Here is a 16,737-nt window from a genome sequence, read left to right as displayed (position 1 = left end):
GCTGTCAAGAGCCAGTGGCACATTCTACTGCTGGAAATAAGATTTTTCTGGTTACAGGCACTCATTACTTAAGTTGAAGTGGCTACAAATTCCTCCACATGTCACATTTCTCCTGTGGGGAAAATCATAATAGTTACAAGACTTGCTCATGAGGCAAATGTAATGCATGGAAGGGTTTCTAGCCTAGACTGAATACTGGCTGCTAACTCATACTATCACTCACTGAGTTATACAGCAAACTGAATGATTATAACTGAATACCCCCTCAAACGCAATACCACCTACGAATGTGTCTGTAATGAGCTGCATTACTTTACAGGTAAGTATTTTATATTTTAATAGTGACTTGAGCTCTTGGTCTTCATTTTTGTGAATTTAGGAGAAAGGGCAGGGGTACAGCATATTGTAAATTGGTAATTTTTTTCATATGCATCCCATAAAAGTTTGATCCAAACATTTAAATTTCTTGGCAGACCACGTGTGCATTTACTTGGATTCAATTACATTACAATTAAATTATATTATGCAGTTTACCCATCACAGTGGGTACTTCACTCGGCAAGAGCTTGGCTACTTAAAAGAACTTTTGTTAAGTCTATTTTAAAAACTAAAAGTGTGGCTTGTTCTAAATATCATATAAACTTTGATTTTGACCTTAATTTTGCAATTTAACAGGCTCTCTTTTGTATTCTGAAAACAACATTGTCAAGGCCAGCTTTTACTTAGCCACCTACATGAGGATTTTGAGAACTGGTAACGCCTACTTCATGTCCACAGCTCAGGAGGCATTGTATTCCGGGTGGAATCTAGTTGGCGTAGCAAGCTGTAAAATCGATTTAAAATTGCTATTTCGTCTCCTGGGTTCCGTGTTAAAACTGCTACTAAAAACAACTGGGAATGGGCAGACTGCTCGATGTGCAATCAGCACAAAAGCAACTGCTTTTTGAAGCAACCCTGCATATCCACATGCAGAATCAGTGACATATGCCAGTGCTGGAAAATATATTTTGCTCTTGCATCTCTTTTTTTTTTTCCCACCATTAAAAACACAGAGCTTTCCAGATGGTGCAATGGGTAAGGGCACTGCCTGGTGTGGCACTAAGCCACATAGGGAATGATCAAAGGTGCGATTCCCAGCCCCCACTGAATGAACTGATTCTGTGTTGGGAAAGCAGCTGGGGCACTGAACCAAGAAGGTGGGGATGCTGCGACGAATTAGAGTTCCACTCCTAGTGGCTACCCAAATAACCTTAAATGAGAAATGCATGAGGGTGGCTGTTGGGTGAAATCACATAGAATTACACAGAATTTACAGGTCAAATGGCCTGTACTAAGCCAGTGTTTATACTCCACAGAAGCTTCCTAGAACTCTACTCTATCTGACTCTATCAGCATAGCCAATTCACAGATTGTGCTCAGCTGCGACACCCTCCACAGTTCAACAGCTTCCACACACAGAGTTCAATTTTATATCCCTGATGGAGATGCAACTCAAAAGACAAGTGTCTAGGGAAGCAAAGTAGAGGTCTTGATGATTTTAACAGGTGAGCCTCATTAACATACCACTGGCCAGTTTCCTGATCAAAATGACCTGGAAGTCAGCGGGAAGTGGGTTCCTAGCCATTGAAATTGGCTGGTAGGAGGGCTTCACCAGGACCAGAGGGAACTGTCCCTGGCACAAAGGCAAGTGATCGGGGTGGTGGGTCTGACATGGATAGCAGTTGGTAAGGGGCAGGGAGGCTCAGAGGAAGATCCCCATAAACAATTTAAAAAGAAGGTTTTACACTCATCTTTCTGGGTCTCTTCTGGTCCCAGCTCCATTTCCCGACAGCTCAGGGGAAGCCAATACTGGTCCTTCGCTCAGGCCTTGGGGTTAATATTGCAGTCAGTCCTCGTTGACGACATCAGACTCCGACTGGCACATTTAAAGAAGCAACCGTCTGGTTTCAAACGGGTCCGCTTGCCACCTGCAATGTATAATTACAGTTGGCCAGATTGGGGACAGGAAGCCAATGGTTAGTCCCATTTTAACCGGGTGGGGTAGTCAAAATTTCCCCCTACTCTGTCAGGTCTAACACATGAAACTCTTTCGAGTTATCAACAGTCACAGATTGCAACTCTTTCGAGTACAATCACAGTTCTTGGTTTCCGGGAGTGGGACATGAACCCACAACCCTCTGATTCAAAGGCGAGGGTGCTATGAACTGAGCCACAGCTGACACCTCCAGGTCTAACACATGAAACTCTTTCGAGTTATCAACAGTCACAGATTGCAACTCTTTCGAGTACAATCACAGTTCTTGGTTTCCGGGAGTGGGACATGAACCCACAACCCTCTGATTCAAAGGCGAGGGTGCTATGAACTGAGCCACAGCTGACAACTCCAGGTCTAACACATGAAACTCTTTCGAGTCATCAACAGTCACAGATTGCAACTCTTTCGAGTACAATCACAGTTCTTGGTTTCCGGGAGTGGGACATGAACCCACAACCCTCTGATTCAAAGGCGAGGGTGCTATGAACTGAGCCACAGCTGATCTAACACATGAAGATGAACAATTTGAGTTAAGTACTGGCAGGTGCCTCTCGTTTATAGCTCTGTGTCATAAGTTAGGAGGGGTAAAAAACGATGTGCGGACGTGGGAGGGTAGAAAATCAACTCCAACCAATGAAAATTAAGCCAAGAAAGAAATAAAGTCCATCCTTAATATAAAAGAGAAGCCAGTCAGTGGGGGTATAGCAAGGACCTGCAAAAATTTACAGTGGATCAAACGCAGCAAGGAACTGCAGAATGGAACAATATAAGGATTGAAGATGATGGAGTGCATAGCTGAAGGAACTTGGATGGTGGCCAGTTCCTTTGTTTTTCTAATCACCAATACTGGGTATTAACTTGCCTCCGAATGTTTGGTAAGCAGAATGTTTCAGTCATAGCATGACGACTGTTTCACTTGGAGGGGTACTGCTACTGTACACTTTGAGGTAAAAATTGAAACAAGCTGCCTCCCTCAAAAGGCAAAGACCTGTATAACCAGCTGACAAAGTACACAATGCTCCCTGCTCTAAGTGTTTATTCTTCTGCGCAATTTTTGGTTCTGTTTTATTGGGGGGGGGGGGGCTTCTCACAAGCTTGATTGTGACTGGTGTTCTTGTTTTTGCTAAAAGCAGGTCCACTTGTGCATTATCAAGTACACACTTATGCACCTCATGAGTCCTAAACCCAGGCCTCTGGTCCCATCCTTCAGTGCTCGCACCCTTGAGATTAAATTTTCCTGTTCCCTCTCAGTTTTCAATTACCTTTCTATGTAGTCTCCCCTAACATTATGGGAAATATCCTATATACATTATAATTCACTTTATTTTGTGTCTCCGAGCTTATATACATATCATTCAGAATTATAACTGGCTGCTTATATCACTGACTTTTGAGAACAGCGGTTTAAAAACTGGTTTGCACCGTTATTTGGGCACAGGGTTGTGTTTTGCGACCTGCCCACACCAGTTCTGGCGGAGGTGGGCAGCATGCAAATTTGGTGCTGCCAAATTTGGTAGGTCCAAGTATCTGCTGAGCTGCTGGTTGCCTCTTGTGTTCAGAAGAGGGCCAAGCAGCATTTGCGGAAAGCATGGAGAGCAGCCAGCCTTTTGTTCTTAAAGGCAGTCTGTCCCACTAAAAGGGAAGCTGCATTGCATGACGGGAGGCAGCTGTTGAATACTACTGCTGCAATTCTAACAAGGAGAAATGGAACAAGGGCAGGGGTATGGATGGGGCACTAGAACCCTTGGTGGTGGAGGCAGACAGGAGAAGAGGTGCCATAGTTCCATGGTGGGGGAGGAAAGAGAGGGTGCAGGGCTCTCAAAGATAACCCTCAGAAGGGAATGAGAGCAGATAGCCAATTCTCGGCATCTAGACCCGAGGTCCTGGCAGCAGTGTCACAAAAAGTCTAATGACCTCAAATGGGCCAGTGAATGCATCTTCACATGTTATCCCCTACCATCACACCACCAACCTCAGCCTCACTAGCCCTTGTCACTCAGGACTCATGCCTAACATCCAGATATTCCATCTCATCCACCCTACCCTTGCTACCAGTCTCACACCCACCTCTCACTGCCTCTCCATACCTCCAGCTATGGCAGATAAAATGCAACACAATCACTGACATTCTGCCTCTCTCTTGCAGGACACAAAGGCACACAATAGAAGTAGCCATTGCAAGGCTAGCAGGGGACAAGGATACCTGCATCTTCTGAGTCCTACGGAAGGGATAGTTCGCTGCATCATTCAGCAGACTGTGACAAAGGTCGTGGCATCTGGCGTCGCAAATATATTGAGGATGTTCTTACCTTGTGGCCCTTGTCAACTCCCAGCTCACCCTCATCCTCCCATCTGGCATGAGCAAGCTGGAAATGGTGTCACAGCTGACCTCTTGCTTTCCACCCAACCCACTTTCCCTACCCCAACCCTCCCTTTCTGATTTTCTGCTTTTGGACACCCAACAACTACCACCTGGCCAGCCACAGGGGAAGAAAGAGAGCACAGCTGATGAACAGACCCCGTCACTTGATTTGACAATTGCAACCACCAGCTCAAATACTGGCACTGCGTGTACCTTAAAGTCTAGTATATAAAGCTGGGATCAGCAAGTGGTACATTAGTGGCGCAAGTGGGCTGCAGTCAGACCAGGGGACAAAGATTGGTTTGTGTGCAAGCTCACCAGGGGGAGGAGTCACAGATGAGTTCTGATACCGGAGACTCAGATGAGGACCTCAATGCGGCAGCATACAGGAGAATGCTGATGAGCTTGCAGACCAAGATGCTAGGATGCACTGGCTGGCCTGCCTGATGGCCTCTTGTCATTGTCAAGGAGCATGAAGAGTCCAGCTCCAACTTGGCAGAGGGCATCTTACAGAGTTTCCCCTCTCCACAGCCTCTACTCCATCCCCCTGTCATATTGCAGACCCATAGATACCAGAAACCACAACAATTAGAAAGCTAACTGAACAGAAGTATTCACAACCAAGTATGTATGATCAATCTCAAAAGGTTTACCTAATCTTGGCGTTCAAATGACAAACACAACCTAACGAAACTCTTTACTCAAGAGTTTCAGATGTCATCTCAACGCTGACATGACTACTGCCTTATCATAACAGGTGCTGTTTGTTATAATTGGAACATCTGCAATCAAAAGTCAAGACAGCAAGAACATAATGAATTGACAAAGGTTCAAGGCAGCAGCCACTGAAAAACAATTGGCTCCACGAAACTCTCAACTGCACAGATTTTGAAGTCTGAATCGTTGACGTTGTGTCGGAATCACCAGTATCTGTAAAATGGATTGGTACGATCAAGAGACTTTTGACCAAATTTCAGAACTACATGCAGTAGTACCATTAATGCAGTTACTGTCATCTGGAGGCACATCTATAAGAGGACATTGCTGCTACCAGCTTCTTCTGGCTGTTATGGTTCAGGGCTCTCACTTGTACCACATTGCTCAAGGCGCATACTGTATTTTCATCTTTTAATTATATTTTCATCCCATCTTGCTCTGGGTTTGGTGGTGAATGATCTGGCAGGGTTAGACTTGGAAAGGAGCATGAAGCATCTGTCCAGTGGACGTGGTAATGATGAACCAACCAGGACAGCAGTGATTGATTATTTAGCTCGTCCATAGTCACATGAGGTTTTGTCTTCAGGTTTAACTTTTAGTAGTGGGTGAAGTGATCTAGAATTGAACCTACTAATCTAATTATCCATTTGTTTGCCATATGGGCATGTAGCTGAGCCATATTTAAATATGGATATTACTAACGCATCGTAGAGCCGTACTTTGAGATCACGACTTATGTTCAACCTCCATTCATGGGAGAGAGAGAGTGCATTGCAGAGCTCACAGGTACAAGATAGTTCCCACTGGAGGAAACCATGTCACCTAAGTAGTGAAATTTATCGCTGATTCTATACCTTGGGTGGATAATCATCCATTATGAAAGTAGCTGGAATGGTATTGTGCTGTCTTATTCTAGCCAACCTGAAACTAGCTGCTTCTTGGTCAAGAAGCTTTGGTACAGGTGCCCAGTTGCAGATATGGTCTCTATGTTGTTGGCAAAGCCCAGCTCTGTTCACACACAGTCATTGCCCAGGTTGGTTCCACATCCATTTTTTTTCTGTTGTTGACTTCATAATGTGATCAACAGGCAGCACAAATAAGGTTGGGGCGAGAACACAACCCCACTGTATTCAGTTATCAAATTTGAAATGCTCAAAGCGTTCTACCAATGTGGACCCAGCTACTTGTGTGGGCATAAAGCTCTCTGATTAATGACAAAATTTGGTAGGGATACCTAGAAATTGTAACAAGAGTCATAGGCACTCTCTTTTCAGTGAGCCAAAAGCTTTATTTTCAATTTGAAGGCAACATATATTGGCTCACTGTATTCACAGCATTTGGCTCCCCCTGCCATCTATTCAATGGTGAACCTATTCTCTCAAAGGGTTTTTGATTCAAGCATGTATCATCCAAGCAAACACTTCAGCTTATACTTAGAACCATAGGAAAGTTACGGCACAGAAAGAGGCCATTCAGCCCATTGCGTCTGCGCCAGCTGAAAAAAACTAGCCCCCCATTCTAATCCCACCTTCCAGCACCCAGTCTGTAGCATTGCAGGTTACAGCACTTCAGGTGTAGATCCAGGTACCTTTTAAATCAATTGAGGGTTTCTGCCTCAACCACCAAACCAGACAGCTAATTCCAGACACTCTAGGTGAAAAAGTTTTTCCTAATATCCCCTCTAATCCTTCTACCAGTCACCTTAAATCTGTATTTGACCTCTCCACTAGGGGAAACAAGTCTTCCCTGTCTGCTCTATCTGGCCCCTCATAATTTTGTACACCTCAATCAAGTCACCCCTCAGCCTCCTCTGTTCTAAGGAAAACAACCCTAGCCTACATAATCTTTCCTCATAGCTGCAATTTTTCAGCCCTGGCAACGTTCTTGTAGATCTCCTCTGTACTCTCTCCACAGCAATTGTGTCCTTCCTATAATGTGGTAACCAGAACTATGCGCAAAACTCCAGCTGTGGTCTAACCTACATTTTAAACAGTTCCATCATTACATCCCTGCTTTTGTATTCAATACCTTGCCCAATAAAGGAAAGCATTTCATATTTCCAGCATCTGCAGTATTTTGCTTTTATCAAAGCATTTCATATGCTTTATTTACCACCTGATCTACCCTGGAACCTTCAGGGACCTGTGGACATGCACTCCAAGGTTTCTTACTTCCTCTACCCCTCTCAATATCCTCCTGTTTGAGTATTCCCTTGCTTTGTTTGCCCTCTCAAAATGCATAACCTCAGATTTCTCTGGATTAAATTCCATTTGCCACATTTCCACCCATTCAACCAAACCATTGATATCTTTCTGGAGTCGACAGCTATCCTCTTCACTATCAACTACGTGGCCAATTTTTGTGTCACCTGCAAATTTCCCAATCATGCCTCCCACATTTAAGTCCAAATCATTAATAAATTCTTATACTTAAGTTGATACTGCTGTCGTTGTTGCAATCTGCTCCAAATCCCTTGCCTCTGTAAAAGTACACAGAGGCTGCCTCTGCACTACTGTTGCAACGCAGTCAACAAAACAGAAATATTATGAGCTCTAGGTGGACAGGAGGATGCACTTTTACACAAAAAGAGAAATTAATTGATAGCACTCAATATGGGATGGGCCAATTGAGAACTAGTTTGTCAAGAAAATAAAAGGCACCCAATGGATACTAAAGGTCTGGTTTAGGTATTTCGTGCATTCTACAGTATTTGAATTCTGGAATGCTTTTATGATTTACAAGAGTCATTCCAGAAAACGTTATTAAACAAAAGCTTTAATCTGAAGAACCCACAACACTCTAGCTTTATGCTCAAGCCACATACCTCTCAGAGACTTCCTGCATATAAATCTATCATCACGTTTGTTAGAAGTTAAGAAAAGGTATACCGTTAAGGTTTGAAGTGAACTTTAGACAACTGATTCTAACTAGTTTACCACAATCCTTTACTGTTGCACAAAAAAAGAAATATTCACCTCAACAGGATTTTCGCAAGCCTCTAAATATGTTCCACTTCAACTTTTCAAACTTAATTAAAATTGCTTCCCTTGGTCTCAGCTATGGTTCCATTAATAGTTCGTGGAATTTGACACCCCCCCCCCAGTAAACAAACACCTTCTTTGAAAAAAAAAGTTGGCAAATTGCACACCAACATTTGTAGTGAATTTTCCCTCTATTGTAACACTGCCCAGCTGTAATTTTTTTTTGGCTCTGAGGAAGTGCCACGGCTGTAGAATTTCCTGCATGCAATTTTACCACATGTGTAGCAGCTGAAAACAGTACTAAAACCTTCTTTATATCTGCCTACAGAAGGGTCAAAGACAAGAAGAGGACCTAGCCTCAAATCTACATATATTAGCTAAATTGTGTCCATGGCTGGAATTTTCTGGCCCTGTTGGGGTCAGGCATCATGGCAGGCAGGGGAGGGTGAACGAAACGGCAGGAAGGCCAAAAATCGGTTTTATGCTGTCGTGAAACCAGCTTGCGATCGTCTGCTCCACTCATCAAAAGGCGGATGGCGTTACCCGCCACCGTACGTTGGAAATCTAATTTCAAAATTTCAGCATCTCGTTATAAGCCCTGCTCACCGGAATCATCCAGGCACGTGCGATGTGTTTCACAACTGTGCATACGCGACGTGCATCTGGCAAGCCGCACTTTGCTCCAGACTTTGAGCTTTGTTTGCCTACCTTGCTTTGGGCAGCACTTGTGGTCATCGGCGCCAGGCTTCACAGGCAGCACCACATCACTTTGAGGGGGGCTCACCAGCAGGTCTCTACCTACCAGACCAGCCGTAAGGCGGGGGTGGCTTTCCAACGGCTGCAGGGCTAGGGCTTGCTTGGAGAAGGGGGAGAAGTGGCCTCAGGCAAGGGAAGAGGCTGCAGGGTGAGGGCTGTACTGAGGAAGGAGGGTATCCCAGGGTGTGTGGGGGACACATGTTGATCTGTGCAAGTGGCCTCAAGATGGTGAGGGCTGAAGAGGCAGCCTCCAGAGGGGATGAGGCCAGGTGGAGATGTGAGGGTGTGTGAGAGAGTGAGTGGTGATGTCCCTTGAGCTGGCAGTGAGTGAGATGCCAGTGAATGTGTGATGGCCTTGTGAGTGTGTGAGTTTAGAGTGGTAAGATGGTTGCCTTGCCCTGGCGCACAGATGAGATCATTCATCCATTTTCTGCACTGGATGGTGAACCTCTTCAGTTTGGGTGGCAAGTGTTCAGTGCCAAGGCTGCACAAGTGTGGTGATACATATGGGCCTCCCGCGACCAAAGCAGGGGTAGAGGACATTGCGGCGGCCCTGCATAGTGTCCAAAAGGTGTTCCAGGGTTGTGTCAGAAAAACAATGGGCTGCAGGCTTCTTGCCTTTCGGGGTCATATCTTCTGTGCAGCAGTCCTGGTCTGCAAGTGTTGAGAGCTGTGCATGCGGCTGCAGTTCAAATGTGGCGCCCAGCGTGAGGAAGCGACGAGGTGATGGCATGGCAGGCAAATCGGAGGAAGACTGCCAACGAAATGGCGTGTTTCCCGTGACTGCACAAATAATGAGGTGAAAAGGGGATAATATGGAGCAAAAACCTGCCATTGCAGTTAGCGGGAAAAACATTGCTTTACACACCCACTACCACGCTTAGTGCAATTCTGGGACGATTCTGCCCCATGTGTATGCATCTGGATTCTGGCAATGCCCCAAAGAGACAGAGACATTTTTCATTTGTTCTCGGGATGTGAGGGACACTTAAGAGGCCTAAATTAACTGCCCATCTCTTGCCCTCAAAGATAGTGGTGTGCCTTCTTCATGGTGATTTTTTCTTTTTGGTCTCCTTATTTAAGAAAAGATAGAATTGAATTGGAAGCAGTGCAGAGAAGGTTCACTCAGCTGATTCCTGGGATGAAGGGGTTACCTTGAGGAAAATGTTGGACAGGTTGGGCCTGTATCCATTGAAGTTTAGAAGATTGAGGGGTGATCTTATTGAAACATAAGATCCTGAGGGGCCTTGATAGGGTGGAAGTTGAAACTATATTTCCCTTTGTGGGGGAGTCTAAAACCAGGGGACAGAGTTTAAAAATTAGGGGTCTCCCATTTAATACAGAGATGAGAATTTTTGTCTCAGAGGGTCATTAGTCTATGGAATTCTCTTCCCCAGTGAGCAGTGGATACAGGGTCATTGAATATTTTTCAGGCTGAGTTCTGACTGACAAGGGAGTCAAAGGGTATAGGGGTGGACAGGACAGTAGAGGCCACAATCAGATCAGCCATGATCTTATTAAATGGTGGAGCAGGCTCAAGGGGCCAACTGACCCACTCCTGCTCCTAATTCGTACGTTCATATGAATGCTAGGCTACCTCAAGAGGGTGTTAAAAATCAATCACCTAGCCATATGTAGGGAATATCTGGTCAGGATGTCAGGTACCCTTCCCGGAAAGATGGTGGAGAATCATTTTGACTTTTACAACAGCACACCAACTTTCACAAACCTATTTGTTCTCCCTAATCCTTGACTTGCGGCTCAACATCTTCCTGCGACCTTCGGTTGTTCTGCCAGGCAATGAAGGCTGCTCATTTTTGTTCTAGAGGTCACATTTTTCAGCAACGTTTTCTTCAAACCATCCTGGTGATGATGATGCTTAAACGCAATGGTCTGGGCATAGGAGTCCAGTACAGCTGACTTTATTTGATCTCACTGTTCTGGAATTGAGTCGGATGTGTGGAGATTTTCCAGATAGATCGTGAGCTGCACTTGGAATTCCACTCTTTGGTCAGGCTGCTTTAGGGCTGAAACATTAATCTTCTTCCTCTTGTACTTTTGGGGCCTTGCGCTGCCTTGGTGCTAGGTGGATGTTCGACACTAATCAATCAAGTCTATGATCTGTCCAGCAGGCATCAATCCCCCACATGAATCAAGTGATACAGGCATCACTTGGATCTTTGGCCCAAACAATGACATAATCCAGGAGGTGCTAATGCTTTGATCTAGGATGGTTCCATGTGGCCTTATATTCGTCCTTCTGGTGGAAGAGGGCGTTTGTCATCATGAGGCCATGCTGAGCATATTTTATTAGCAGGGGGAGGCCTCATCCTCAAGTCAGGGATGAGATTTTTTTCACTTAGAAAGTAAGACAGGGTTCAGGCTCACCTATCATACCCCACCATTTTCCTTCCCCAGCCAATCAACTCCCTGGGCTCATGTGAAGAATCAGCACTTGACAATCTGTACATGTGCAAAGTGAGCCTGAGTAAATGTCAAAATTGAATTGGTTTAGCAGGTAGTTTAACTGCAGACATACATGACAACCCTGAAATTCATAAACTATTGGGACCTCTCCATCCTTGAGTATCTACCTGGCAAAATGCTTATCATATTGCTTTGAAAGCCACATAACGACCCAGAATAGAAAATCAATATCTTAACCCCGAATGTAGAAAGGAACCAACAGCTTCTGTGAATTCCCTATTATGGCACCTAGACTGCCCCACATGATGACTTCATAACCTTGCACCAGACACAGTGATGCTGCCACTGTCATACCCGCCCCATAAATGCTCAGCTTTGGTTTGAGGTTTCTTAAGTCATTAGCACCATGCCTCCCCAGGCTCTGTCTTGTAATCCATTTTTTGCCTTTCCATTGACAGGCAATCATCTTCATTATATAACTGACCAAATTAGGTAGACGTGGCTGCAAACATTACACAAACATGAGAGGGGGTTGGTGTGTGCAAGAGACTGCAGGACACAGAAGAGGGGAAGCATGGAATTGTTATCATAAGTGCAGCTGTGATACCAGGAAAGAGAAGGGGCTCACAGTCCATGCACTCTATCAAATAAGTGCCTGAAGCATTTCAGCACCTCCGCCCACTCCTACACCTGCTTCACACAGCTGCTATAGTGCTGGTGAGCAATAGGTCATGCTTAGGTTAAGCAGCTACCATTGCAGTGGATTTTACAGTGGAAATAAAACAACCTTACCCAGCAAAGCACAATCTTGAAGGCCACTGCTACTCAATTTCTACTACAGCGATTGCATTTCTCAGTGTTGAAATATGAAACACTGAGAACATAACAGCAATAATGCACCCCCTCCCACTCACTCAGCTAATTTCACAAGAAGCAATTACAAGTTTAACTCATTCACTGGCTTGACTACCCTCTGTTAATGCCTTTTGCACAGCTGGTACTTTTGAATGACATGCTATCCAATCGTCTCTATAACTATACCTGTTATTACGAAAATTATACCCTCATCGGTATTTAATATTCCTTACCACACCCTTTTGTTCTCTCTTGACACTATGCTTCATTTTCCATATATAAAAGCATGCCAGTTTATTTATAAAATGAAATGGAAGGCTCATGTCAGGCAATATACAGTATTTATCTTCAGACCCATTAGATTTTCCAATATTTCATCTGTGCATTAATGAAATGGTACAAAAGCTTAGCAAGCTGTTTATGAAGGGTCAAACTGACAGATTTAGGGCCTTTTGTCATGGGCCATTCATCATAGCTGAGAACAAAAAACAAGTGGCTTTATTTGGTTATGAAAGAAATACATACTTGTTTCAAAAGGCTTGCCCAGCATCAGGCCTACAAACTCCCCATTCCCTGCCCCCAAGTGCTATTTCAAGAAGAAACACATACAGCCAAAGTGAGTGCAAGGTTGCCACTGTGCCTGCTGCACCCATCCACACTATTTTAACTTGACTCATTAGAATAAAATCAGCAAGCTGTTCAGTGTTCAATGAGTTCTAGTGGGCAGCTCACTACACCTGGGGTGGCAGGGCAGACAGGGGTGGTTACCGAGCAGTATTTTTATGAGGTCAGCACCAACATTCCTGCTCTTCCTGGCCCCATAAGAATGATCCAAACAGTCTTATTCTTGAACATTGCAAACAGGGTCCTAGAACCAGCAAGGGACTCCGATTTATCTAAGCAGTGTCGCATCTGTTTCGGACAGGGGCACTAAGCATCCATTTACAGGCCTGTCTGAAAATCTGCACCAGGCAGGCCTCGAGGGCCCAAGAAGTGGTCAATGTTTCCCTGCCATTTTCAAATGCCAGCAGCCTCAAACAGGCAGCAGCTGAAAATGGCCCAAACACACACCTAGCAGGGATCAGTAGACAGTAACCAAATTTCACTCTGCTAAGCAGGTATACTGATGATAACTGGAATATTCACACTAATGTCTAATTTTCAAGTGCAGCTCCAAAGCTGGTAGGATTTTATGTGTACATATTTCACAGATTGCCCTTGGCCTTTACAAACGATAAAGGTTAGTGCACAAGTGAAAAAGGCTTAAACTCGGAGGACAAATTACTGGATGTATCCAAACAGTACCTACAGCAGGGCATAATCCTGCCTTGGGGCAATCAGACTATTATCCTCTTGTAATTATCGTGGGCAATTTGAACATTTATAACGGATAACAAGGCTGTCAGGAAATGTAGTCAATCATGCAACAGTGCCATATTGAAGGAGGGAGAAACACCTACCTTAAAGATGGCAAAATAAGTACAGAAATTATCAATCATTTCAACAATCATTTCTGCCTGTCTCTTCATAATTTCTGAAGAATTCTTCAAAACATATAAATGTTTTTTGGGTTTTTTTTTAGATCACTGATAAAAGCCAAAATACCCACCCAACATTAAGGTGATCCACCAGTGCTTCAGTGAGACGGGTAGCAGCTGCAACAGCTTCCCTCCTCCGCTTTTCTGAAAGGAAACGAAGACACAAGGTTGGTGAAGAACTGCACAGCCACCCTTTTCTATCCTTCCACTTTGAAGGAAGGAGAAAAGTAACCACATATGCATGACCCAAATAAAGTTTGGCATTTTAAATTTCTAGTGTTGCTACCAATTCTTTCGAGTTATCAACAGTCACAGATTGCAACTCTTTCGAGTACAATCACAGTTCTTGGTTTCCGGGAGTGGGACATGAACCCACAACCCTCTGATTCAAAGGCGAGGGTGCTATGAACTGAGCCACAGCTGACACCTCAAAGGGAGTTTCTTTTAACTCTTTCGAGTACATTCACAGTTCTTGACTTCTTTTTTTCCGGGAGTGGGACATGAACCCACAACCTTCTGATTCAAAGGCGAGGGTGCTATGAACTGAGCCACAGCTGACACCTGCACAATTTGAATATCCTATTGAAGTGACTACCCTCACTTCATTCATCGTTATGTAGGAATGGGCTTGAAGACTCAGATGGCATCCAGCTGCTCTAATTCACTTCTACAATGTCATCAAGTGACTGTATAATGACAGACAGAACAGGTTGGAGCCAATCACAACTACCGCTCCACAACATGCTCGAAGCAGATTGCAAGCTTCCCAGAATACATAATTACCATTCCCCACTCCCCGTCCTTGGCATCAAATGTTTGCTGTTCACTTGCATCAAAAGATTGGTGGCAGCAACAAGGCGGTAGGAGCACTTGTCCATTTCATTACAAAACTAGTAAACATGCTAAAATAATTTCCTCATTAAAGAATCGCAATATTAGAAATTCTCGTGTTAATGTTGCATTGAGATGCTGCAATTGCTGCAGAGAGAGCTATATGCTTTGCCTCCTTTATATTAAAAAAATGGACCTTCCCCACACCCCGCCCATCCCTCTCTCCCAAGCTGGGACTCCGCTCTACAGGCACAAGCAGCTCTCTAATGCCTCTTACAAGCTTTTTTGCATACAAGTCCGATTGGTAAGCATCACAGCTGAGCCCTATCCTGTGGACACCATCCACCTGTGGTAGTGGGGAGTTTGAAGATTCACTGTAGAATGTCCAGGAACAGAATGATTTTGCCCTTCCCTGAAATTAAAATACAAACCAACTGGAGCAGCCCCCATCTCCCAACCCCCCAAGCTGAGATCGGCTCATTCAGCACAACTCAAAGATTGAACCAGAGGCCTTTCTGGTCTGTGAAGGTCGGTACCACACCACAGAGCGCCCACTGCCCACTAAACTATCTCAGAAATTCCAGAACAATAGTGTTTAATTCAACGTCAAAAGATGCTTTGTTTCTTCATTTTATTTTGGTTAGGTTAACAGGACAGCAATAGGGGAAATATTGCACCACAGAGGAGGTTGATGTCTGTAATTTCTCATATGGCACATTCCTGATCTTGGTATGGCCACAGCCAAGGAGACAAAATGCTCGAGTGCCAAGCGGAAGCAGGAGTTTGTCCACAAAAGAGGAAAAAGCACAGGAGCAAAAAAACAAATGAGTCACTGCTGGTTAGCGGAGCGCAAGAGCAGCTTATGAATGAAGTTTGCAAAACCCAGGAACTGAAGAAGGGAAATAAACAATTACTGTTGCTTTAAAGGAATAACATACAATTATCATTGCTTACCCAAGTTACATTTTCTTACTTCTGAAGAGGAAAAAATCTACATATGGCTGCTCCCTCTACATTATCATTTTATACAGCAAGGCCTGAGGTTACCTTATTAACTCACCATCAGTTTGCAATTCTGAAGAATATATGAAGACTTCAAAGTCTTCGAAAAGGAAGGGAATGGGAGGGAGAACGAGAGAGTCATGCAAGACCCACATGTCAGGAGCCAGCAGCATTAGCACAGCATGTATACAATATGAAAGCAACTATGGATTCTGTCATTGAAGATTTTAAGCTTAATAACACTATGGTGAAGTACTAGTAGTCACAGGTCTGTCATTATTTCTAGTTGCTTCCAGCACCAATGTATTAAATGGATCAATAAAGAAATATTGATTTAATCATCAAAGCTTGACTTCATACATTTTTGCAGATCTGTTAAAAATTGACAGCATCAGGCAAATCAATTCTGACATAGGATCTGACAATGACCTGAAAGGTGATCCTGTCATTTTCTCTTCTCAGATACTGACCGATTGTGAATTTCCAGCATTTGTATTTTTTTACCTTACAGTCTTGATCTTATTTGTGCACCGTTAAGACATTTCCTATAATGCACTGATACAATATGCTAAATAAGGCTGCTGATGAACTGATTTTGGTAGCTGGGTTGCAAAGGCTTTGTTGGATCAATTGGAGTGTGATGCAATGTGGTTGCTTAAATTATTTTAAAAGGAGAGAAAAAAAAGACCCTTTTTGGCCCTCGGATGCTGGATCTGCACTGTACAACTGTTTTTGAAGATTATTTTTTCTTGCTCAGACTGTGGGAAAAGAGGCTGGCCAGGTCTCAACTTCTCTGCCTAGAGAATAACTTGGGTCTCCAGGGTAATTAGAAAAGGGCTAACAGACTGCGGAATAGCTTTATCTTTACTAGAGAACAGAGAACAGTGTTTATTCTTTGAAACCATCCATCGCACCATGGGACAAGGGATAGGAAACACTTGACATATGAGCTGGATCAATCCAGTCATAAAGTTGGCATTATTATTGTAGCAGAATCATCTTGGAAGTTACGGGCAAATCACAGCTGAGTAACTCTGGGTTGACTTATCGTGACTTTTGTTGTAACAAATAGCTTTTTCAGCAAACTGCTGGTGAAGGGAAAGCAATAAAAGTCATGCAAGAGACATTTTGCTACATAGGGCACAAAATGAAGAGCCACGCAGCCAAATGTCCTCGTGCCAGGGCATTTTTTTTTTTACTTACTGTATTTTATCTTATGCCAGTTTTCTCTAG

At 43.9% G+C, this 16,737-nt stretch overlaps 1 protein-coding gene across 1 annotated transcript in view; it reads right to left on the bottom strand.

Annotated features, from left to right (window-relative positions):
- The window catches only part of bloc1s1 (biogenesis of lysosomal organelles complex-1, subunit 1), an 83,552-nt gene that overhangs the window by 56,341 nt on the left and 10,474 nt on the right, over window positions 1-16,737 (bottom strand). Inside the window, exon 2 of the mRNA XM_078534720.1 lies at window positions 13,743-13,815. Within this exon, the coding sequence (XP_078390846.1) occupies window positions 13,743-13,815 (73 nt within the window). The remainder of the gene's footprint in view (window positions 1-13,742; window positions 13,816-16,737) is intronic.

The sequence above is a fragment of the Cetorhinus maximus genome, chromosome X (genome assembly GCF_964194155.1).
Source record: "Cetorhinus maximus chromosome X, sCetMax3.hap1.1, whole genome shotgun sequence".
Lineage (NCBI taxonomy): Eukaryota > Metazoa > Chordata > Chondrichthyes > Lamniformes > Cetorhinidae > Cetorhinus > Cetorhinus maximus.
The sequence above is the reverse complement of the archived record's forward strand: the minus strand, read 5'-3'. Positions and strand labels throughout refer to the sequence as shown.